At 49.1% G+C, this 25,641-nt stretch overlaps 1 protein-coding gene across 8 annotated transcripts in view; it reads right to left on the bottom strand.

Moving 5' to 3' along the window:
- ITPR1 (inositol 1,4,5-trisphosphate receptor type 1) overlaps positions 1-25,641 on the bottom strand; it is a 96,856-nt gene that overhangs the window by 29,133 nt on the left and 42,082 nt on the right. For 2 of the 8 annotated variants that reach the window (XM_083155746.1, XM_083155743.1), the window contains exons 8-39: positions 22,745-22,843; positions 21,967-22,050; positions 20,854-21,000; positions 20,483-20,578; positions 20,268-20,312; positions 19,455-19,609; positions 17,292-17,391; positions 16,984-17,144; positions 15,508-15,649; positions 15,264-15,422; positions 14,075-14,247; positions 13,812-13,931; positions 13,519-13,713; positions 13,181-13,432; positions 12,942-13,083; positions 12,704-12,857; positions 12,344-12,534; positions 12,140-12,260; positions 7,535-7,589; positions 6,843-7,008; positions 6,492-6,657; positions 5,854-5,918; positions 5,639-5,776; positions 5,296-5,421; positions 3,437-3,637; positions 3,080-3,331; positions 2,506-2,631; positions 2,261-2,389; positions 1,730-1,756; positions 1,414-1,534; positions 1,078-1,262; positions 405-553 (exon numbers count right to left, since the gene is read on the bottom strand). In XM_083155746.1, the coding sequence (XP_083011872.1) occupies positions 405-553; positions 1,078-1,262; positions 1,414-1,534; positions 1,730-1,756; positions 2,261-2,389; positions 2,506-2,631; positions 3,080-3,331; positions 3,437-3,637; positions 5,296-5,421; positions 5,639-5,776; positions 5,854-5,918; positions 6,492-6,657; positions 6,843-7,008; positions 7,535-7,589; positions 12,140-12,260; positions 12,344-12,534; positions 12,704-12,857; positions 12,942-13,083; positions 13,181-13,432; positions 13,519-13,713; positions 13,812-13,931; positions 14,075-14,247; positions 15,264-15,422; positions 15,508-15,649; positions 16,984-17,144; positions 17,292-17,391; positions 19,455-19,609; positions 20,268-20,312; positions 20,483-20,578; positions 20,854-21,000; positions 21,967-22,050; positions 22,745-22,843 (4,442 nt within the window). The remainder of the gene's footprint in view (positions 1-404; positions 554-1,077; positions 1,263-1,413; positions 1,535-1,729; positions 1,757-2,260; positions 2,390-2,505; positions 2,632-3,079; positions 3,332-3,436; positions 3,638-5,295; positions 5,422-5,638; positions 5,777-5,853; positions 5,919-6,491; positions 6,658-6,842; positions 7,009-7,534; positions 7,590-12,139; positions 12,261-12,343; positions 12,535-12,703; positions 12,858-12,941; positions 13,084-13,180; positions 13,433-13,518; positions 13,714-13,811; positions 13,932-14,074; positions 14,248-15,263; positions 15,423-15,507; positions 15,650-16,983; positions 17,145-17,291; positions 17,392-19,454; positions 19,610-20,267; positions 20,313-20,482; positions 20,579-20,853; positions 21,001-21,966; positions 22,051-22,744; positions 22,844-25,641) is intronic. The other 6 variants (XM_083155749.1, XM_083155745.1, XM_083155747.1 and 3 more) reach the window with 3 other exon arrangements.

The following is a 25,641-nucleotide window of genomic DNA, read 5'->3' on the forward strand; positions in this document are numbered from 1 at the left end:
TCCATTAACCACCCCTATAGTATAAAGCAGGGGTGGCCAAACCGGTCCTCAAGATCTACCAATGGTCCATGTTTTCCAGATCACCTAGCTGGTGCACAGCTGTAGTCATTACTACCTGTCACATTTTCAAACCTGCTGCATTCATTCCTATTATAGATTCACAGGTTGCCTGAAAAGCATGAACGGTTGGTAGATCTTGAGGATAGGTTTGGCCACCCCTAGTATAAAGTGTCCGCCCCTGAAGCCACTATTGAAAATTGATGAAAATAGGAGACCCCATTCCGGTAATGCAATTTAATCAATCAATGTGGTCTTAGTCATGGTCTAGGACCCCCCCCCCCCCCTTCCATACAGATTCTGCTGACAACCTTAGTCCCCTCTCATGCACAAGACCCCTCACTCACTTGCATATGAACTGACCGCTCTCGCACTTCTTCCGGGCATCAGTCATCTCTGGAAACAGAAGCTCAGGGCGGTGCAGAACATCCACAAGCACGGAAAGTTCCGCCTGAACGAGAGGACGCAGTCGGTCTTCCAACGAGGAGACTATGTCCTAGGGGACGATAAGCAGAAGGTTATTTTGGGCTAAGGGTAAAACAAGAGAATGGATCAATCGTTCTCCACAATAGACACATCGGAGTCAGCCAACTATGGATTAGTCACCAGCAACTTGTACATAGAGTTACTACTGCCCCCTATACCTCACAGTGCGGCACTGAGCCAAACATGGGACAAGGAGGTCTCTATTCAGGAGAACACCGCACACCGGCTCTATAGGAACAGAACAGAGCGGAATGGTCACTGGTTCCTAGACAAAATGGACAGATTTTCCTTTTTGAAGGATTGGCCAGATCATCCAATAGGACACATAGGCTCATGCCTAGGGTCCCATGCGCTCTGAAGGCACCAATATTAAGATGTATTTTTTCATAATAAATGGAGAAAGGAAGCGGATGGCGGAGTTTGGGAAGGGCCTGAAGCCTAGGGCTTTGTGAGGTCTTAAGAACGAGCCCACAAGCCGAATACAGATAAACCAGCCAACCTACAAGGTTTCACAGTGCAACTCGCCATCCTTACCTGCAGCCTCTCAATTATATTGCGGTAGTCCCGCGACGCGGTTAGCACAGAGTCACGCCGAGCAGCGTTCCGTACAGACATGCGCCAGTTCATGGCAGTCTTCTGCACGATGTTATGGCTCTTCAGGAACAGGTTGTTCACCTGACTGTCCAGATCAACTGGGATGGCTATGGCGCGGCTCTTGGCTGCAGAGGAGATGCACAAAGAAACTCATTACGGCCATGACATGCCACAGCCCCCACACCCTCCTCACCTGAGCTTCAATCGCCCCACTCTCCCAGCTATGGCACACACGGCCTTCCCCGTACACATTACCTCAGCCGCCGCGCTTCTTACCCACATCTGACAGCACCCGGATGCAGCTTTCCACAGAGGCTTTCTGGGGAGGCAGGAGCCAGCTGCAGTGATAGACCCTGAAGACGGCTTGCAGGAGCTGGACAAACACCGGCTGCCGCGTCTGGGGACAAGACCATAGCGTCGGGATATAACAGAGGCCGGGGTTACGGCACAAGCCCCAGATTAATACCGTGACTTGTGTTTAGGTGAGAGACCTTGTCAAACAAAGAGGTGCTTTACCACACTACCCAAATTCAGTATTGTGCGTTACAGGAGACACCCAAAAATCCCCCAGGTGCCCCACACCCCATTTTACCTGTTTCATTTTGGCGAGCATAGACGCCTGCATTAAGAACACTGCAATTAGCGTAATCTTCAGATAACGTCCAGCCACAACCAGAGACTCCACCAATTATACACACACACACAAAACACAAAAACCCGGGACCCTGAACACCCCTCCTAAAGCTTCCAAGGTGCTTACACAAGAGCGGCCATTTTGTGGCCTGGCCACCATTTATAGCAAATCAGCCAATCAGGATGCATTAATGGTCTTCATGACTACTACGGATTGGCTGAATACAAAAATATGGTCCTTTTTTTTTGCAGCCTGCACAGTATGACCCGTATAAAGGGTGGGGCAAGGAAATTAGGCTGTAGACCACGGGAATGAATAGAAACAGTTATCCTCTGCACAGCGCAGACCAACATGCATTAATTTGTTCTGAATCTTCGAGTATTTTTCTTGAAGTGCAGGGAATTTTTTTAGCCACCAGGTGTCACTGTTGTACATGTCCAGTTAAACATAACACAAACACTCAGCTTTCCCTCCAAATTCACCACATACCTGCAGAGTTGTGCTCTGGTCAGAGAACGGAGAGCTGAAGAACGTGTTAACGATGCCCATCACCGTCTCAGTGACGTATCGCTCTAGAACCAGGTCGGCGTGCTTCCGATCACTAGTGCTGTTACACACCTGGGGAATGAGAAGTAGTGTCACCATGGAGCAGGGCAGGCCTCACACACGTACCCCAGTAGCCCACGAAGCACCCACAACCCTGGTCTATGTCGCATTATAAGCAGAAACCTCACCCTGCAGATGTCAACCAAGAAATTCTCAAAGAGCTTCCACATGTGGTTACTGGTGTAGATCTCCTTCATCTCCACTTCTGTGTCCACGTAGCAGTGATTGAGGAAGTTTATGTACGCGATCTTCACCTGTTAGGAGAGCAACATCTATGAAGAGATCCTCAAAAGGAAAGAAAATGGATTTTATTGTATTTCCATAGATGTAGAGTTGAGCGTAGATCCACTGGTTATCCATGCGGGTGTTGGACAGCAGCAAGCCTCCCTTCAGATGGCAAAGATTGGACTACACAGTTCCTGGAAGTCCCATCTACTAATTTTACAGGAAAATTACTGGAGGAAGGTTCTACCATCAGGTCAGTTATCCAGCCTGTTTTTAGGGCAAGTTATTACATATTTTAGCCCAATCTTGATGTTCGAATTGCTTAGATATCTGAAGCTCAACATTTCCCCTGTTGACCTAATGACGAAGTCAACTCTTCATACTGCACCCAACCCAAGGAGTCCTGATGAGCATATCGAGGAGACATTAAAACTTGGCCCCTTAGCACAGAGGTCTTGGCTCTCCCGCCTCACTCACCTCAGGGATGCAGTCCTCGTGCGTCACCACCCGCACAATGTCGTCTAGCGGAAGCAGGGAGTTGCACTTGATCTCCGTGTAGACGTTCTTCCCTTCTGTGCACACCGCAAGGAGCTCCACCAAATGGATGTGATACATTAGAGGACTGTTCTCATCCATCCGCTCCCTCTCAGAACGCATCATCTGCACCAGAGTCTGGAACGACGCCCGGTCATTGTAGAATACCAGGACATCCTCGCCAGAGTTCACCAACTGAAGGAGACCATGAGAAAGTCAGACGCCCGCGCTTAAGACAACACTGGTGTCTGCTCAACTGAGCAAAACAGGGCAGAGACCCAACAAGCAGCCAAGACCTACCTCGGCCATGACTATATCCTGGCACTTCTTAATGAACCTGCCCTCGGCCTTCACAATGGTCTGCAGGAACTTTATGTACTGAACGCTGCGCCCGTGAGTCTCTATACAGTGGGCAAAGTGCTGGACTACCCGCTCGTTGATCTCGCTGCACAACTGGAAATTGTTCATGAAGATGTGCTGCATGGTGACCGCTTCCAGGATCTGTAACCGCCAAACAGACAGACTCACCCCATGATCGAAACAGCGTTTTACTCCAGTTGCCACCATTGTTCCAGAAACTGGATTTGGCAGGCAGAAAAGCAGATACAAGTAAAACACTATGGGCCAGATGCACTAAGCTTGAACAATTATAACAATTGAGAGTGATAAACAGCCAGCCAATCAGCTCCTACCCGTCATGCCATGGGCTGTGTTTGAAAAATGACAGGTTGAAGCTGATTGACTGGTGGTTTATCACTCTCCAAGGCTTCGTACATCTGGCCCTATAAGAGTTATAAGCAAGTTGCAAAAATATACAGAGTGAAAATACCATTTATTTTCGTTTGCAAGGAGAGTACTGGGCATTAGTCTTTGCGTGGAACTTTGGCGCTAGGACACATCCATTCCTGACCGCAAAATTCTGCACCCTGGGTGGATGATTCAGGTTGGCTCATAAATGGCTGAATTTGGTAGTTGTGGAAACGCCTTTGGCGACAGTGGACACAGGAGGTGGACAGGGGGTGGCGCATGGTGACACCCAGAATTTACTGGTCGTACCCACAAATGCCGAATGCTGATGTCACAAGACAGGGGCACCCGCACGGTTCTCAGACATTTCCTAGGTAAATAAGTCAGGTACTTGTGTATTATAGCGGCGCCCATCGCATCATATACCATAAGGCAGACGATGGTATGCGACGCGATATCGCGCGATGTTGTACAATGGCATACAATTTTAAAATTGTATTACATTGTATATGGCATACAATGCGATTATAAATTGTATAAGCACCCTAATGGGTGCTTACAATGTAAAATGCACCCCCACGCCACCCCCCCCCCCCCACTATAAACGTGAACCCAAAGCGTGGCGAACGCCGCGAGCCCGCGAGGGGCGGCGGTACGCGTCCTACGACCTTTTTCATACCCCCACTATCCACGTGGAGTTGATTTTATATAGTGTGGCGAGCGCAGCGAGCCACTGAGCCCGAAGCGTGGCGAGCGCAGCGCGCCCCGTGCATAACTTCACAGATACGCGTCCGCTCGCCACGATTCAGGCTCGTTACACTATATAAAATCAACTCCACACCGACGTGGATAGTGGGGGTATGAAAAGGTCGTAGGATGCGTAACGCTGCGCTCGCCACGCTTCGGGTTTACGTTTATAGTGGGGGGTGGATTTTACATTGTAAGCACCCATTAGGGTGCTTGTACAATTTTTAATCGAATAGTCGTGTAAAATCACGTCGCATTGCATCGTATGCCATCGGTTGTATGGCATATGATGTGATGCGATAAAAACATCGCACGACAAACATTGGGGGCGCCGCTATAATACACAAGTACCATAAGTCATTTTACTGACATATTTGCGAAAGGAAAAAAAAAACCCTGCCCGGTATTTAACTGCTTACAGAGCCAAGCTGAAATCCGCCCCTTAAATCTGCGCTACTTGCAGTGCAACATGGTTTGCAAAGGTGCAAACTGCTCCCTTCTCTGAACTATAACCTGTGCAAGATACTCAGACCTGTGCAATTGGGCCCTTTACACACAAAGCAAAATTATTTCCAACCCGAAGGCCAAATGGCGCTAGGTTATTACCAGCCGCGCTAGAGACATGACACATACAGAACACAACGCCGGCTCTCGGCAGCTCTCACCCCAGGCGTCAGGAACAGGTTGATGTGCTTATGGAGCAGAGTCTGGTTCTGCTGGTTTCCGGCGCAGAAGTTCTGCAAGAATTCGTGAGCGATTCGCATGATCTCCTGCATCCGTGTGTCCTCTGTCTGACAGGGAATAAGAGCGACACGTGTCACATGCTCTTATACCACATACAAAAGGCCAGGTCACAACCCCGCTTCTAACCAACGTTACAAAGACTGTGTGGGCATTTACATAGGCTTGGTGCACAGTCTAGAACATTATTAATCATTGTTGAAAATGCACACATTAATTGCCAATTAACAATGGTTTTTGGTTAACGTTACCACAGATATACTTCACCTTTTCGTACGGTATCTGGAGCAGTTCCAGCACCACGCTGTGGGCGCCCATGTTGCGGAGCAGGCGCTGTTGCTGCTTGCGGTTTCGGCGGCCAGAAGTGTTTTCCTGCACGCAGAGCCGGCTGAGCCGCAGGAGTATCTGCGGGGAGGTAAAGCCGCCAGATATAGCGCATACAGTACAAGAAGAACCACAGCTCAGTTACGGCTCACACTCACCTCTCTGACCACCCTGTAGTTGTAGCTACTCGTACTCTCCGGTTTCTTGGGCTTCTTAGATCCCTCCTACAGACACAGATTACAGCAGGTTAGATGCACAGCCTTAAGCCAAACCCAACCCCTGAACCAGCCTCATCATTCCACTGTGTAGACTCCCTCTACATAACTGAAATTGTTACATATTTTGGGGTTCCCTACTATGAGAAAATTGTGGCGGAGGCATTTCCTTGGTAGGAACCAGGTTTGGGATTAAGAGAAAGAAGGAAACCCTGTATTTTGCACAGTTACACTGAAGGTTTATCACTGCAGTGGAAGAATAAAGCCATTCTACATCTGTGGGCTACATGCAAAAGCAGACAGTGTTTACCCTGCATGCAAACCTATTAAATGTAATTGCAGAATAGTAGGTTTTGGTGCAAAGCTTCTTATTTTTATTTAGCTTAGTTCCTAACTCAATGAGCCTCTTCAAACTGCAGACGGGAGAAATCGTCAAGGGGCAATTTTTTTCGGAAGACATTGTACTCCTGCAGCTGGCACAGTGGCTGCCGCCACGTTACTACATTGTCTCCGGATAAGCCGAGGGATTGAATACAAATTAGCAGTTTTGGCTACACCACTTCTAACAGAGCAGAGACTCCCCTCCTTGCTGTCCGCCTTCCCGGCCGAGGGCTCCGAGGCTTCGTCAGGACCAGACCCCTTGTACACCCACAATTCTGACTTCTCCACGATGGACCTCAGCTGGTCCAGATCCTGCTTTATCTGCTTGTAGTTGTCTACATCCTGGCTGGTAACTAGAAGCTGGACCTACAAGAGGGAACACTGGTCATATGAGACATGCAATCCACACACACACACACACACACACACACACACACACACACAGTCCTCCCGCCTTAACTGCAAGCCACACCCACCCTAAAGCCACACGGTCCTCCCGCCTTACCTGCAAGCCACACCCACCCTACAGCCGTGCGGTTCTCCCTCCTTACCTGCTTGAAGGCTTGCAGCACCTCCTGTCTCTGGCTGAAGTGCCGGAACAGGAGATGTAGGGCCCCCGACACCAGGGGAGGATAGTCATGCATGGTGAGGTGCAGCAGGACCCGGAGAAACGTGCGCCCTCCATCATCATCCAGGTCTAGGGGCGTATTCTCCTCACTACAGGGAGGGAGGGAGGGAGGAGGTTTCGTTACTACTCTCTCATTGCTGCATTCTCTATATGCGTTTAAAAGCCATATCTGTGCAGCCGTCACTACAGAAGCCTGTTAGGGTCATATCAGGCCACAATGCAAAATCTCTGGCGCATGAAGCAGTCCCTAATGCTGAGAGATGGGACCAGTGGCGGATCCAGAGGGGGGTTTGCAGAACACTTGAATCTTTAAATAGGGGAGCCACACCCACTTCAAACTGGCTCGCTGGCAGTGGGTGAGACTCCCCTATTTGAATTTGAACTGTGCTGTCCATGGGTCACTGTTGGCGGACTTTGCCATATGCGACTGAATGCCGCGTTCTGGTGCAGCACCGGTTCACCCAGGTAGCAGGAGTCTACAGATACCAGACGCCTCCTGCTGAATGATCTGCGCACAACTGCGGCTTCCAAGTAAGCGCAGTAACGCTCACTCCACCCACATCTGAATCAGGCCCCAACTTTGAATGACTAGACTCACAATACACAGATACACACCTTCCTCCAAAAATCCCTTCCGCCTGTTCCTCAATGTGCTCAAAGTCCAGGGTACCTAAAGGACGAAACACGGAATTCAATATAGAACCCTACAAGCGTCCAATTGTGAAATCTTAGATCATTACCCCACATACAGCCCTTAAACATTGCATCAAATCCTTTCCTGTTCTTAGCATAGACCAGGGGTGGCCAAACCGTTCCTAGAGATCTACCATCGGGCCACGTTTCCCAGATCACCTAGCTGGTGCACAGCTGTAGTCATTACTAACTGTCACATTCCCCCAAACACCTAGCTGGTGCACAGCTGTAGTCATTACTAACTGTCACATTCCCCCGATCACCTAGCTGGTGCACAGCTGTAGTCATTACTAACTGTCACATTCCCCCGATCACCTAGCTGGTGCACAGCTGTAGTCATTACTAACTGTCACATTCCCCAGACCACCTAGCTGGTGCACAGATGTAGTCATTACTAACTGCCACATTCCCCAGATCACCTAGCTGGTGCACAGCTGTAGCCATTACTAACTGTTACATTCCCCAGACCACCTAGCTGGTGCACAGCTGTAGTCATTACTAGCCGACACATTCCCCAGATCACCTAGCTGGTGCACAGCTGTAGCCATTACTAACTGTCACATTTCCCAGACCACCTAGCTGGTGCACAGATGTAGTCATTACTAACTGCCACATTCCCCAGATCACCTAGCTGGTGTAGTCATTACTAACTGCCACATTCCCCAGATCACCTAGCTGGTGCACAGCTGTAGCCATTACTAACTGTTACATTCCCCAGACCACCTAGCTGGTGCACAGCTGTAGTCATTACTAGCCGACACATTCCCCAGATCACCTAGCTGGTGCACAGCTGTAGCCATTACTAACTGTCACATTTCCCAGACCACCTAGCTGGTGCACAGCTGTAGTCATTACTAGCCGACACATTCCCCAGATCACCTAGCTGGTGCACAGCTGTAGCCATTACTAACTGTCACATTCCCCAAATCACCTAGCTGGTGTAGTCATTACTAACTGCCACATTCCCCAGATCACCTAGCTGGTGCACAGCTGTAGCCATTACTAACTGTTACATTCCCCAGACCACCTAGCTGGTGCACAGCTGTAGCCATTACTAACTGTCACATTATCAAGCCTGCTGCATTCATTCCTACTAAAGATCCACAGGTTGCCTCAGTAACATGAACTGTTGGTAGATGTTGAGCAGTGGTTCTCAACCTCGTTCCTTAACCCCTTCCTGACAGAGCCAGTTTTTGCGTTCCTGACAGAGCCCTTTTTTTCAAATCTGACAGGTATCACTTAAGTGGGGATAACTTTTTTTTGCTTTTACTTATCCCAGTGATTTTGAGATTGTTTTTTCGTGACACATTGTACTTCAAGTTAGTGGTAAATTTTCGTCGATACAGTCTGTGTTTTTTTGTGAAAAATACCAAAATGTCGGAAAAAAAATGGAAAATTTAGCAATTTGCAAAATGTTAAATTTTCTGCTTGTGAGACAAATAATCATACCACTCAAAATAGTTAATAACTAACATAGACCATATGTCTACTTTATGTTTCCATCATTATTTCAACTTCCTTTTAATTTTTTTGGACACTAGGAGGCTTACAATATGAATAGCAAATTTTCAAATTTTCAAGAAAATTTCAAACACTGATTTTTTTAGGGACCAGTTCAGTTCTGATGTGACTTTGAGGGACTTGTATGTGAGACACCCCCATAAATGATGCCATTTCAAAAACTGCACCCCTCACAGTATTCAAAACAGCATTTTGGAAGTTTGTTAACCCTTTAGGTGTTTCACAGGAATTAAAACAAAGTGTAGGTGAAATTTCAAAATTTCATTTTTTTTGCAGATTTGCAATTTTAATACATTTTTCTAAGGAACACAGTAGATTTTACTAGAGAAATGTGACTAAAAATTGATTCCCCCAATTCTTTTGTTTTCATAAATATCCTATATGTGGCCCTAGTGTGCACGTTGACCAAACCACAGGCTTCATAATAGAAGGAGCACCTACTTGATTTTGGAGCCTCCTTTTTATGAGATTATTTTTTAGGCACCATGTAGGTTTCTAGGCACCATAAGATGCTAAAAGTTAGGAACCTCCCCCACAAGTGACCCCATTTTGCAAACTACACCCTTCAGGGAATTCATCTAGGGGTATAGTGTACATTTCAAACCCCCAGGGGTTTCACCAATTTTGATACAACTGGGCTGTGAAAATGAAAAAAATTCATTTTTCATTTTCACAGCTCAGTTGTATCAAAATTGGTGAAACCCCTGGGGGTTTGAAATGTACACTATACCCCTAGATGAATTCCCTAAAGGGTGTAGTTTGCAAAATGGGGTCACTTGTGGGGGGGGTTCCACTGTATGGGTGCTTCAGGGGTCATTCAACCAGAATCTGTGCTGCAAAATCCAAAAATCACTCCTTCCCTTCTGAGTCCTGCCATGCACCCAAATGGTATTTTTTGGTCACATGTGAGGCATTGCCGTACTCGGGAGAAATTGGGGCACAGATTTTGGGGTGCTTTGTCTCCTTCATTCCTTGTGAAAATGAAAAATTTGGAGCCAGAACTGCATTTTTGTGTAAAAAATTTAATTTTTCATTTTCACAGCTCAGTTGTATCAAAATTGGTGAAACCCCTGGGGGTTTGAAATGTACACTATACCCCTTGTTGAATTCCCTGAAGGGTGTAGTTTGCAAAATGGGGTCACTTGTGGGGGGGGGTTCCACTGTATGGGTGCTTCAGGGGTCATTCAACCAGAATCTGTGCTGCAAAATCCAAATATCACTCCTTCCCTTCTGAGTCCTGCCATGCACCAAACTGATATTTTTTGGTCACATGTGAGGCATTGCCATACTCGGGAGAAATTGGGGCACAGATTTTGGGGTGCTTTGTCTCCTTCATTCCTTGTGAAAATGAAAAATTTTGAGCCAGATCTGCATTTTTGTGTAAAAAAATGTAATTTTTTACAGAAAAATGCAGTTCTGGCTCAAAATTTTTCATTTTCACAAGGAATGAAGGAGACAAAGCACCCCAAAATCTGTGCCCCAATTTCTCCCGAGTACGGCAATGCCTCACATGTGACCAAAAAATACCAGTTGGGTGCATGGCAGGACTCAGAAGGGAAGGAGTGATATTTGGTGGTGGAATGAATGGTGGGTGCTATGTCGCATTAGCAAGACCCCCGAAGCACCAATACAGTGGAACCCCCCCACAAGTGACCCCATTTTGGTCACCAGCTTTGGGAGGGGGGCTGGCGCTGCGGCTGGCGGGGGGGTGGGAGGGGTGCTGGCGCTGTGGCAGCCGGGTGGGTGGGAGGGAGGGGGGCTGCCGGGTGGGAGGGGGGGGGGCTGGCGATCGGTGGTGATCGGTGCTGTACTTAACAGCACCGATCACCACCGATCACTGTGTTACCGAGCGGCTTAGCCGCCGGTAACACAGAAAACGCTGCAATTGGCTGTTCACATTTGAACAGCCAATCGCAGCGATCGCCGCGAGGGGGGATGTCTGCTGTCAGGGACAGCAGACATCTCCAAACTGTCACCGTGTCTATAGACGCGGTGACAGTTTAAAACCATGACGTATATATACACGTCTTCGGTCGGGAAGTACCTCCCGACCATGACGTATGTGTGTGTGTGTGTGTGTGTGTGTGTGTGTGTGTGTGTGTGTGTGTGTGTGTGTGTGTGTGTGTGTGTGTGTGTGTGTGTGTGTGTGTGTGTGTGTGTGTGTGTGTGTGTATATATATATATATATATATATATATATATATATATATATATATATATATATCAGTTCCTTTTTTTTTTTTTTTTTAACCCATTGCTGCTGCGGCTTGCGGGGGGGGGTGGGAGGGGGGAAGCGCTGCGTGCGCTGACTGAGGCTGCCAACTGCTGCTGCTGCCGGGGGAGCTGGGGGAGCTGCCGGGTGAGTGCCGGGTGGGTGGGAGGGGGGTGCTGCTCATCGGTGGTGATCGGTGCTGTACTTAACAGCACCGATCACCACCGATCCCTGTGTTACCGAGCGGCTTACAGGATTTGAACAGCCAATCACAGCGATCGCCGACCGGGGGGGGCACCCCTGCCCCCCCTGGGCGGCGAGGGGGGATGTCTGCTGTCAGGGACAGCAGACATCTCCTAACTGTCACCGCGTCTATAGATGCAGTGACAGTTAGAAGCCATGACGTACATGTACGTCAAATGTCGGGAAGTACTTCCCGACCATGACGTACATGTACGTCAAATGTCGGGAAGGGGTTAATGACCCCCAACAGTGCACGTTTTCCAGGTCACCCGGCAGGTGCACTCATTAGTCACTGACACATTTTAAAAGGTCACCTGTGATTCTGTGTGGAGACCTGGAAAATGTGCACTGTTAGGGGTCCTTGAGGACCTTGGTTGAGAACCACTGATCTTGAGGAAAGGTTTGGCCACCTCTGGTATATACACCAATGACCTGGTTTCTCAGCTTCTTACTTGCAACGAAGCTCTGGAGCTCACCAGAACATCAATTTACCCGTATTCCTTCTGCCTTCCTGATAAATAACCCGTGCAGTAGGTGTGCGCCCGTCTTACCTGGCACCACAGGGGCAGTGTCCGAGCCGTCCCCAGTCTGAGCATTGCTTTCATCAAACTCACACTTGAAGATGCAGAGGAGGCAGGATATCCGGTAATCCAGGCGCACATTTAGAATGAACTAAAAAATAAAAAAAAAAACTGTTACAACAACAACGACCACAACTACGTCCAGAAAAAACACCCACAAATGCACTAACTTACCTGTAAAATCTCAATGATCTTCAGCTTTGTGTCCATGACAAGGATGTCCTCCTTCTCAGGTTCCCGCTGAGGTTTGATGGCTCCCTCTGGTGCGGCCATGGGGGTCAGGGGGAGGAAGCCACCACCACGCAACACTACCTGGGTCATGAGCTCTCCAACACCGTGTATGGAGCGCATCACATTACTGCCCCCTGCAGGTGGGAGCAGATACAGTCAGCAACTGGAGACCTACACTCTACATTCCTACCAACCACTTTAAGTCAAGGCTTGACTATTCTGAAGATGTAATGCTACATACAATGGCGGGTAAGTGCAACCTGATGGACTAAGCAAGTGTTCATTCCCCCTCCCCCATAATACCTTGCTTCTCTTCCCCTTTGCCCATTTTGTTGGGCGTGAAGCTGGTTGTCAGATGCACACAGTCGAGTATCGCCAGAAGGATCTTGGTCAGACGGAGAAGGTCACTGAAGTTGTAGAATCCAAAGTAAATGAGATTACGAGCCAAGTTCACCACCTGTAGAGATAAGACACCAATGGGGAGATGTTAATTTAGATAGAGTTCTGATTAGCGCCACGCAGACAACAGATCTGTTATCACCTCAAAAGTCAACTTGTTCTTCTCCTTGTCGGAAAACGGAAACCTCTGGCCCACCACATCTCGCAGATATTCCTCCACAAACTCCATGGTTAGAGCAAATCTCTCCTTTATATCTTCCCTGGAGGTCCCACTGCTGTCATAGCTGCAGGACAGAAGGAGCCATGGTCAGGGCTTCCCATCTTTGGAGGTCCAGGGAGACTGCCCCGATCCCACTCCCTTTCTCCTACACAGACACTTACTCGTCAATAGCAATCTCCGATGGGATTTCAGACCACAGACGAGCGTACTTCACTGGCGTGACTTGTTCCTGAGGGTCACGGTCTACATGCATGTGCAGCATTAGCCGGCAAAATGATGCACGCAGGTCAAATGGCAGGTTCTCATCGGACATACAGCGCAGAATAAGGTCCACGTCTAGCTGGCCGGAGATCTCATTGATGGCTAAATACTGCCGGTCCAGGCACATGCGAGCAAAGAGATTAAGTTGGTACCTGCGGAGACAGTATAAAGGCCAAGTGTGGGACACAAGACGACAACAACCCATCAATTAACGCAAAACAAGTCTCAAACACCATACCTGTAATAGCTGAGAACATCCTGGTCCTCCTTCTGCCCCTCTTTGGCATCTTGGGCCAGCTCCCTCACACTCTTGCTGCGGGTTTCCTTCTTGTTATCTCTCCAGAAAAGCCAAACTTCCTCCTCATCCTCTCCATTTTCCAGCGGGTTCTCACCACTGTTGACCCCTTCAAATTCAAAGCGAGACAACACCAGCCTGCAAGTGGCGATAACGGGATAAAGCCAATCAGCAATCAACAAGTCCACTTTGCAGTAGAGCCGTGGCCAACTGAAAAGATCGGAGGAAGGTCTTACTTGGTCTCTATGAGGATGTCCGCATTGGTCGGATTCAGCACAGCTTTGCATATCAGTTCCTGAGTTACTGGGATAGATTTATTCATGGAGACGCACAGATCAGACAGGTAGTCCAGGAACCTTTAGGGCAGAGAAACCACAAGATGCCTCCGTTAAATACTTGTCCTCTTCCACCACAATTCTGTTGGCCGGTAAGAGTGTCCCAGGCCACTCATCGTGTACAACATTCTGCCGGGTCTCTATAGCATTGCATGTCACCTCACCTTGGCTCCCGGTTCTTCCTCACCAGGCTCACGAAGGTGTCTATCTCTGCGGCCGTGATGTGCTTCTCCAACAGCTTGCGGTTATTGTGCAGCAGCGCCGTGATCGTGTCTTCCGCCAAAACGTCATAACCAATCTGCTTTTGCATAAAGCCAAACTGCTTGGCAATGTACTCCTGTGCAAACCAGAGAATGGGAGAGACTTATAGTAATGGAATATGCCAAAGCTTATTATAAACAGAAACAAGGTGGTGTTGCCCATGGTAACAGATTCTGCCTATTTTCTAGAGTACAGAACTGATAGCTAGAATCAAATTGGTTGCCAAGGGCAACACTAAACAACCCGATTACTAACTAAAAAACATTTGACTTTAAGAACTCGGTCCACTAAGAAGCAGGACAGCATGGAGGAGGGAGGGTTGACGAGGGTGGTGGGGTAGAGACCCATCAGCAAAAATCACGAGTGTCACACGGGAGACCATCCCCTTCCCCTTAAAATGTCCTTCTACATCAGGGGTGCCGAAACCGGTCCTTGAGAGCCAACAACGGTCCACGTTTCCCAGACCACCTAGCTGGTGCACAGGTGTAGTCATTACTAACTGTACCATTCTCACACATGCTGTATTCATTCCTACTATAGATCCACAGGTTGCCTGATATACCAGGGTTACCTACCCTCCCGGAATGGCCAGGAGGCTCCCAAAAATTGGGCCCCCCGGAAAGGTTGGCAACCCTCCCCGATACCAGCGGCCCCCTCCCGAGGCAGCGTTAATTTCCTGCAATTCATGGCATTTTGGAGGAGGAGGGGCTAAAGATGCAAATCGCTTCTGAAGTGCCGCTGACAGTCTCCTCTCTGAGCTTCTCCCACAGAGGAGACTCTAAAAAGTAGACAACCCCGTGATATACATGAACTCTTGGTAGATCTTGAAGACCGGTTCGGCCACCCCCTGTTCTACATGAATGTAAAATTTGGATGCCATGAATTTTACTAGCCCACCCATAGGACGGACCATCTCATTGCAAATGCCAGGTCAGAGTGGCTTGGGTCCAATGGTTGTGCTACAGAAGCCCCTCCCATGGGCCTCCTGTGCAGAGTATCACACCACTGACCGATAGATTCATCGGGTGTCCACCCAGAACCGCAGGCTCCGTACACTACAGATAACTAGACTTCTTATGACCAATACCGCACCTGATTTTTCCGGTAGTCCTGCTGCGAGTGCCGTAGTACCCGATAACAGAGCCGACATATGTGCCGAAACGGCGCATGTCTCTGATCTCCCAGTTCCTCCAGCCGCAGCATTGGGCCATCCCCACAGTCCGTGAACGGGGCCTGCAGCAGCTTGAAGATCTTGAACAAAGAGGTACGGTATACACTCAAATCCAAACATCGCCAAAAGGGATTGGTCATGTGGGATCACAGTGATCGTTCTCACCTGCTTCAGAATATTCTGTTCCCGCATCAACTTCTGGCGCTCCCGGTTGGGTTTGTTTACAAGAACCTCAAGGACATCCTGACCAGAATTCACCCCGGCGGTCACAAAGTATACCAACTCCTCCAGCAGCTTCGTTACAGCTCTTTGAAGAAAAAGGGGCAGAGGCGGATGTCAGTGGAAGAACCGGAATAATTCACTCAAAGAACATTTGAGATTTCAAACAGAGCCGGGCTGATGACTTCACTATATACCTCCCGGACTACTTTCCCATCAGGTGATAAAAATGGGAGTGTCACACAAGACCTGCAAATGAGGCACTTAGCCCTACTGTATAAACAGCAGGGTTGGGATAGTTTGGTCTACAGCAAGTTGGTCAACACCGTTATATTGACATGGGGAAAGGTGGACATGGTTCTAGGTCGACACAAGCAATATGTCGACAGGGTCTAGGTCTACAGTCAAAATTTCGACATAGGGTTTTTCAGTTTTTTTTACCCAAATGTCAACACAGTCGACATGAACAGTTTCCAATGCACCACATCCCCTCGCTTCGCTTGCAAGGCTTTGGGCACGGTGCCTCACTGCTCTCGGCACACTATTTTATTCTCCCACCACACCCTAGTGGATGGTAGGGCATTACATACCACCTGTCGGCACAAAAAATAAAAAAAAACGTAAAAAAAACCATGTCGACCTAATGGTGTCAACCCAACTTGCTATAGCCCAGTGGTAGCCAACCCTAGCCTACGAGAGCTACCAACAGGTCACATTTTCCAGGCAACCAGCTGCACTCATTAATCACTGACACATTTTAAAAGATCCACAGATGGAGCTAATTAGCTCACTTGTGATTCTGTGAGGAGAGCTGCAAAACATGCACTGCTGGTAGCTCTCGAGGACTAGGGTTGGCTACCCCCAGCTATAGACTCAATGACCGTATCCCAAACAGCATATAGATCCGGCTTGCAGTACATGCATTGGACAGCAGATGGCAGTAGTACTCCAACTAGAAGATGCTCTCTAATGTCCAGCTCACATCACATAGAACTAAATACGTACACCAAGACCTTCCCTGGATCTCTAGTAGGTGAGTAACTGTGCTAGCCTCCATAATTATTCTGGAAGACATAATATAACCTGCCCCATGCTGTGTACCCAAGGAATTGTGGCTTTGATCACCACCCTTATAAACAGAAGCAAAGTAAGAATGTCATTTGGAGGGAGAATAAATTAGTGTGTCGAGCGTAGCGAGCCCGCAAGGGGGGGTGATCCACGTCCCCCCCTTGTCGGGATTCCGGCGTCGGGATCTCGACCGCCGGCTTTTCATGCCGAATCCAGTTTATATCCTAGTTAGCGCTGCAGCATTCTTATCTGGTAAGTCTACATGCAAAGGGATAGGATCTTCTTTGCATAATTTGGGCATTCCTACAGCGCAGTATCCGCGTCACCCACCAGCCGCTTTCGGAACCCGCTCACCTCCTCTCGTTCTGTGTGATTGTTCCCTTTTCCAATTTGCCCGCAATGGACGACAACACCTTGCTGGCATCATTGGCAAAGTCCAAATCTCGCACCTCTGCCGGCGACACCGGGACAATAGCGAACGCTTCCTTATCTTCCTTCACGGGCGATGTACCGATCTAGGGAGACAGAGACATTATAGACTCCTATATGTACTAAATGATCAGACCATATCCCATAAGCAATAAATGCACACAGCAGCTTCACAGCGGTATCGGTAAGACTGACAAATCTGGCTGGCATGAGAACAGCCGGGTATCACCTACCCTCAGCATGACGGGCTTCTCCTCATCCTTATCTATGGGACTGTTGGTACTGTGCACCCACGTGTTGGTACAGAGATGCCGCAGTCTAACATAGGAGTTACTGAAATACACAGGAGCAGGAAGAACAGGTTATTGGTGATCGGGCTCAGCCAGGAACCGGTTCCACAATGTGCAGCATCTGTGCGCTACTTCTCACATCAGCCAGGAACCGGTTCCACAATGTGCAGAATCTGTGCGCTACTTCTCACATCAGCCAGAGACCGGTTCCACAATGTGCAGCATCTGTGCGCTACTTCTCACATCAGCCAGAGACCGGTTCCACAATGTGCAGCATCTGTGCGCTACTTCTCACATCAGCCAGAGACCGGTTCCACAATGTGCAGCATCTGTGCGCTACTTCTCACATCAGCCAGGAACCGGTTCCACAATGTGCAGAATCTGTGCGCTACTTCTCACATCAGCCAGGAACCGGTTCCACAATGTGCAGCATCTGTGCGCTACTTCTCACATCAGCCAGAGACCGGTTCCACAATGTGCAGCATCTGTGCGCTACTTCTCACATCAGCCAGAGACCGGTTCCACAATGTGCAGCATCTGTGCGCTACTTCTCACATCAGCCAGGAACCGGTTCCACAATGTGCAGAATCTGTGCGCTACTTCTCACATCAGCCAGAGACCGGTTCCACAATGTGCAGCATCTGTGCGCTACTTCTCACATCAGCCAGGAACCGGTTCCACAATGTGCAGAATCTGTGCGCTACTTTTCACATCAGCCAGGAACCGGTTCCACAATGTGCAGCATCTGTGCGCTACTTCTCACATCAGCCAGAGACCGGTTCCACAATGTGCAGCATCTGTGCGCTACTTCTCACATCAGCCAGGAACCGGTTCCACAATGAGCAGCATCTGTGCGCTACTTTTCACATCAGCCAGGAACCGGTTCCACAATGTGCAGCATCTGTGCGCTACTTTTCACATCAGCCAGGAACCGGTTCCACAATGTGCAGCATCTGTGCGCTACTTTTCACATCAGCCAGGGACCGGTTCTACAATGTGCAGCATCTGTGCGCTACTTCTCACATCAGCCAGGGACCGGTTCTACAATGTGCAGCATCTGTGCGCTACTTCTCACATCAGCCAGGGACCGGTTCTACAATGTGCAGCATCTGTGCGCTACTTCTCACATCAGCCAGGGACCGGTTCTACAATGTGCAGAATCTGTGCGCTACTTCTCACATCAGCCAGGAACCGGTTCTACAATGTGCAGCATCTGTGCGCTACTTCTCACGTGTCCACCATTTCTCCTTGTGTCAACCTTCAGATCTAGACAGTCACCCTAATAACTGTCAACCCCATGACCCAAACCAGAAAGGAGCCAACGTCTGAGTCAGGATATAACTGTACAACATAACCATACAATAGATTACCCAGTTATAAACACTAGCATCCTTTTTTAGGGGTAATTCAGATCTGCTAGCTAGACTGCATAAATTCGCTACTTAGCGAGCAGGTAACACGCTTACACACCTGCCCGAATGTGGCCGCACAGATGAAAACTCATTCGATGTTGCTCACAATCGAAAGATCTTTCCTCTGCTAAGTATGAAAATGAAGCCTATACTTCGCATATGGCTTCTTTCCCCGATTTTGGAGTGGGTGCTGAAGTCACATTGACGGGCACGTCCACTCTTTTTGTGAGAATGCCCATAAAACATAGGGTGGTCCTGTCGAAACGCCCCCCCTGCCTGTCACTCAGGCAGTGCACATCGTGGCGAGTGTAAAATTCACAGAGGTCGCTCACTGGAGGGTGTTGCACATGCGTAGAAGTGCACCTGCGCAGACCCCCACCATCTTGGACGGGGCCGAATTCGAACATGTCTGAATCGGTTCCATAATTCTAAGATTAACAGATGCTGCCATTTTGGCCCTGGCCCTTCCCCAAAATTAGGCAACATCCCCGTTCCACCAGTGAACACGCCCTAGCTATTATTGTGGTGTAGCACTTGACAATATAAAGACAGAAAATGAGGAATGATGGAGAGAAGGAGGAAACGTTATCTGTACAGAGCAAGCAGACCTGGAAAGGGCATCAAGTCACTGGACTTGGCGCGAGGACAGAAGAAACCGCTAAACCACAGAGGAGAGATCTGCATAATACTCTACCGTGGTACTAAGCTGTCTCCCCCGCGCAGAGTTGTAGGGTCCAGCTCAAAGATGGAGGAGATATCATTTCCCTCGGGGACAGAGACCAACGTGCACTTAATCTTCTCCGTTTCGATACCCAACCTGGCACGGGACGGATCTTGCTCCGAGTCCATCTGGAGAGTAAATTTGCAGATTAGGAACCAGATAGAAAGGTTTGGAAGCTGCAAGAAATCCAATTGGCAGACTTGACACAAGCTTCAGATACGTTGGAAAACAACTAGCGCAAAAGATGAAAATGCTAACCCGGCTATCCCGACACTGCCCGGGTACTTCCTGTGCCCACTATCCTGATGAGTCATGCCAATAGCTGAAGGACACTAAGGGGGTATTTATCAAAGAGCACAAGTACAAACACTCAGGATAGGAGTGTGTCTGTCCAATGAGGTGTCTGTCCTTACTCATCTACAGGACCACAACATCTTCATATGAATGTCCATAATCCAAGCTCACTGGTAAGTGCCCCTCACAATATCCAGCCATTCCAGCGTGCACAGATTCAATGTTATGTAAAGAGCACATATGCAAATACATAGTCATGTATGCCCCCTCTACATGGCCCTTACGGTATGTAGCTTGGTTGTCAGGGATGGGGTGATCGGAGAGCTATGAAATGGGCAGGTCAAGGATGCAATCCAGGAGCCATCAGCCCGAGCAGATGCCAGGGAAAATGAGGAAGGCAAAGCTACAATGGTTGGCAGGGAACAAGCGGGCTTGTTTGGGGTGGTCATGGCTCGGGATAGCAAGGCTTCTGCCCGCTATCCTCCTACTTACTGAGCTCTCCATCTCCAGACCCCCTGCCTCATAGTCAGGATTTACCTGAGGGAAGAGAACCGGACAGTGACTTACCAGACACAGAGGATCACCGCCATATTCAGCCAAACGTGAGCGGTAAGAGGATGGATACTCGCCCAGATAAGACCAAGGCTCGCAGTTGTTACACGCCAGCTTTCATACATACAATACTCTCCAGCCAGCGCGTCACTCACCTCTGCAGCTAGGTAATGCCCTGTTGCCAAATGCTTGAATCGGAAGAGGCTGTTCCAGTATCCTGCACCTCCTCGACACTGGTCGTGCTGCACCACCTACGGACATGGACACAGTCAGTCTACCAGAAGATAGAGTACAGTTCTGGCATAGGTCCATTGCCAGCTATTCTAGACCAGATGTTGCTGCATCGCCGCACCCACTTGCGGAGCATTTATAAAGAGGCCAAGAAATGACCAACACAAGGGCGTTCATTCAACGCTGCATCAGTCCGTAAACCAAGTGTTTGGTGAAGGAGTCATTGGGAACCACGACTATTAAAGGTTTAGGGCATCCCATACAGACGACTAGTCCTTATGGCTGGACCGCTTACCTCAACTTCCCATAATGCCTTAGAGCTGGTGGCGGAGGTGGCAGATTGCCGGCCAGTGGTCCTGAGGAAGACATACTGTTTTTTCCTATGGTCATCACAGGTCAGGAACTTCTCCTGCTCCGCGTGGAAGAGCCGCACCACATCACCCTGGTAGGAGGAGAACCAGGATTTAAAAAAAAAAAAAGGTCTACTTTCCCGATGGCGGTCACATACCAATAGCAGAAGTCTGTTTATTGGTGTAGGGCAGACCCATCATTGTATACCTTCTAATTCAGCAAGAACATGGTAGCATTGTGGGAAGAAGGGTCTTCTGCACAAGGTATGGATTTCTACACCTGCTACCAATTCACCAGATAGATTTTCTCTTTAAAGCACATTTTTATGTGAATACCAACGACGGCATGAAATTAGCCGAGCAGAGACGTTCCTGGCCCTGGAGCAAGGCATGATGGGACAGCTATCCTTGGAGCCTTTGCAGATTGTGCGATGTGTACTAGATGTTCATCACTAGGACCTTGCAGCCTCATGTGACAACAAGTGACAAAACCGCTTCTTACTGAAACAAACCATTCTTGTTTAAAGCAAGACAGACGCAATCAGTCGTAGGAGGTGACTCATTCCTCATGCCTCAGCCATGTGAAATCCCACAATGGAAAGCCAAACAAGTACCTCATAATAAGTGTGCTTAAATACAACAGGTTACTCTACAGCAGGGGTGGGGAACCTTAAGGGGGCCAAGGGCCGTTTCCATTGGTTGAAAATGGCTCGGGGCCATTTAAAAGAAAACTCTGGCGGCTGCCGCAGTTTGAGGGTCGGCGGTCTGTGTAGGGAGTCCGATACAGGGGAAATATTGTGAGAGGTCGGTAGCTCTTGCGAGATTTCCCCTGTATCAGTTTTCCCCTTCACAACTGCCGGGCGGGCCACAGACCGGCTGCGGGGGCTGTATGTGGCCCGCGGGCCGGAGGTTCCCCACCGCTGCCCTACAGGAAGGAGACTTGGAATTTCGAATTGGAGGAAAGTAGCTTTTCAATTGGTAGTCTTTAGCATCTAGCCCCTCTCCGGGTAATAATTCTGCCGCCCCCCCCCCCAAATTAAGGGCCATCGTTTACTCACCCCCTTCAAGATATCATCCTTATTGTCGCTCCATTTCATGAACAGAACAATCTTCCAGCTGGTGTTACAGTTCACAGAATTCACCTGCAGCCGGAGGAGAAAGTTAGCGCCAAGCGAGCAATAATAGGAATAACGGATTTAGGCTACAGACATTAGTAATCGCTCTCCGCACTGGCAGGATTGGACCATCAGTCTCCCAAACAGGAGGTCACCAATCTACATGCAACCCAACAGCCCCTCCTATGCAGGCGATCAGGACACTCAGGAGAGGCAGTCAAAGCCTCTAAAGCAGGCATGTCCAAACTGTGGCCCTCCAGCTGTTGCGAAACTCCAAGTCCCATCATGCCTTGCCACAGTTTTTGGCATTAGGGAATGCTGAAACTATGGCAAGGCATGCTGGGGGAGGGGGGTTTCACAACAGCTGGAGGGCACAGTTTGGACATGCCTGCTCTAAAGGCTGGACAAGCCTAGATGTGGACCAGAGCAAGCAGCTTCTAGCTAGTATTTATTTACAGTTTCTTATATAGCGCAGCATATTCCATTGCGCTTTACAATTGGATCAAGTGCATTCTTCAAAATGATTGAAGTTGCCCATAGCAACCAATTAGCCTATTTAGAAGCTTTGACGCAACTCCTTTGAAGAACTGGATTTACAAATGGAAATCTCAAGAACATGGGCCCCACCGGCAAAATGGCTGCCTCCGTTCAGCACATGACTGGTACCTTCAAAATAATCTCTTCCACAGACGTCACAAGTGCTCTCCCCCCAAACACTCACCTCATTGCAGCCGGGATTGTCAGACAGCTGGTGGCTGCTGGCATGTAATGGCTGGCCGGCATTCACTGGGTTAAGCACAACTTTATCTCCAATCACAACCTGCAAGACATACAGAGCGCTAAACAGTCAGCATGAAATGAAAGCGAACGTTGTTCAGGAGAGCACAGGGCATATATGGGAGGGCTGCGAGCTAAACTGAAGCAATTATACAGATTAACATCAGTATGAAGATTGGCAGCGGGACCGTCCGGCTCTGGCACAAAATACAGTGTTTATTAGCAGCTGAGCAGAACAGCCCGAAATGCTCTAAGTAAGCCGGAATCTGCCACGAATCCCACCGCACCAACTAGAGAGGGCGACCATTAACCCAATACAGGTAACCGATCAAGAAGGTGTATTACACTTATACGGTTTTCAGACCACATATGCCGTGTCGCACCTGGGATTAGGACAGGGGTCCCGTCCTCAGAGCGACACGGCATATGCGGTCTGAAAGCTCCGACACCGACCCAGCTCATTGCCGTGTCGGTGACGTCACACGGGGCGGAGCTGAGTGGCGGCGCGTCACCCGGGGCTTGGGAGGAGGAAGCATTTGGAGCCGACAGTGCTGCCTCCTCCATACTGTGAACGGAACCCGGGTCGCTCGACCCAGGCACCCGTTCACACTGCACTTGTAAGAGCTGTGTTCAACCCTGGTCATCAGGGTTGAATGACCGTGTTGCTCGACCCATGGAGGCTCTGTCAGACCGCACCAAGACCCGTGTTGGGGCCGCTAGGACACAGTAATACCGTACTCTAGACCCAGGTTATTGCCAAGCTGTTCACGAGCACTGGCACAGCCCAGCCAGCATGCTGCATATGCCATGGTAAGGCACCGCAAGGCCACACCATTAGCAACTCCATGTATACAAGGAGAAAAACACACCACACATGAAAATAAATAAAATCACGTTGACCTTTCGCCATGTCGATCTGGCCTCGTCAAACTTTTGGCTGTCCACCTACTGGGCCATACCGGTGCGCCATCACGCTACACCTTGTATCACTGCAACCTGTGGGCCCAAGTGGCAGCATCTGAAGGGGGATTCCTTGGCCATCACAGACCAGGTGAAGGAGCGCCAGAGATTAGCTCGGTCCTATAAGGACTCGCTTGCCCAACGGAATCTCCACGGAAAAGCTTATTTATACCGAAGCAATGAAATACATGAGGGAGAAGTTTCTGTATTAAATGAGCGCCGATGCGCCATGACAGGGACACCCCAGGAGGGAGAAAGTGTCGGGATTTCAGCGGTCGGGATTCCGGCGGTCGAGATTCTGAACGCCGGGATTTTAACTGCATCCCAATGTGATAGTGCCTCTTTACAAGGCACTGGTGAGACCACACTTAGAATACTGTGTTCAGTTCTTGGCACCGCACCTTAAAAAGGACATAAATGAATTGGAACAGGTACAGAGAAGGGCGACTAAGCTACAGTAGTAACAGGTCTTGAATCACTAGAATACAAAGATAGGCTAACCAGGCTGAATATGTGCTCACTGGAGAAACGGAGGCTGAGAGGTGATGTGATTAGTATGTTCGGTACTTGTTTCCTAGCACGGCCACAATCGCGGGCATCGTGTGCCTTAACTTTAAGGCACACGATGCCCGCGATTTCCCCATAGGCTTCAATGTTAAAATATTTTAACATTGAAGCCTATGCGATGGACCCGATTTGTCCATAGGCTTCAATGTTAAAATATTTTAACATTGAAAATGTGTGCATTTAACATAGGTAAAAATGGGAAATTGCCCAATATGGCCCATTTCTCATTGGGTATGGCCCCGGAATATGTGTGTAAAAAATAATGGCCCCCCATTGTGACCGCCACCCCCACGATTGACGCGAACACGAAGCGTGGCGAGCGCAGCGAGCCCGCGAGGGGCGGCGGTGCGCGTCCTCCGACCTTTTCATTCCCCTACTATCCATGTCGGCGTGGAGTTGAGAATATATAGTGTGGCGAGCGTAGCGAGCCACCGAGCCCCGCGAGGGGACGCGGATACCTGTCAAGCCCACGAGGGGCGTCCCTCGCGGGCTTGACAGGTATCCGCGTCCCCTCGCCACGCTTCGGTCTTGGTGGCTCGCTACACTATATATTCTCAACTCCACGCTGACGTGGATAGTAGGGGAATGAAAAGGTCGGAGGACGCGCACCGCCGCCGCTCGCCACGCTTCGCTCGCGTCAATCGTGGGGATGGCGGCCACAATGGGGGGCCATTATTTTTTACACACATGCCGGGGCCATAGCCAATGAGAAATGGCCCATATTGGGCCATTTACCTTTTTTTTCTATGTTAAATGTTAAAATAATTTAACATTGAAGCCTATGGAGACGCGATGGACCCGATTTCTCCATAGGCTTCAATGTTAAATTATTTTAACATTGAAGCCTATGGAGAAATCGGGTACATCGCGTCGGTCGCGTCGTGTGCGTTTTGGTATGCACCCGACGCGACTTTTTCCGACACGACCACCACGATCGTGGTGGCCGTGCTAGGAAACAAGTACCGTATGTTCAGATACAGGATTGGGAATCATATGGAACTGGGAGATGATTGGTCAGTAACAGGCCTATACTTAGGACACGCGGGCATGTACTGAGGCTCAAGGAAAATAAATTCCGTACTGAATTAAGAAGAGGATTCTTCACCATTAGAGCAGTAAAATTCTGGATGCATTTTTGGCCACTAACGCAGGGGTGGGGACCTTTTTTTGTGCCAAGGGCCGTTTGTATGGGGGGGGGGAATCCTTCGGGGGCCATATGTAAAAATTTCTCTTACAAATTGTCCTGCTGCAGCCGTCCCACACTCCGGCGGCTGCCGCTGAATAGGACTGACTGTCTACGGCTGCTGTTAAGAG

This window comes from Crinia signifera, chromosome 8, assembly GCF_055691185.1.
Source record: "Crinia signifera chromosome 8, ASM5569118v1, whole genome shotgun sequence".
NCBI classification, from domain to species: Eukaryota; Metazoa; Chordata; class Amphibia; order Anura; family Myobatrachidae; genus Crinia; species Crinia signifera.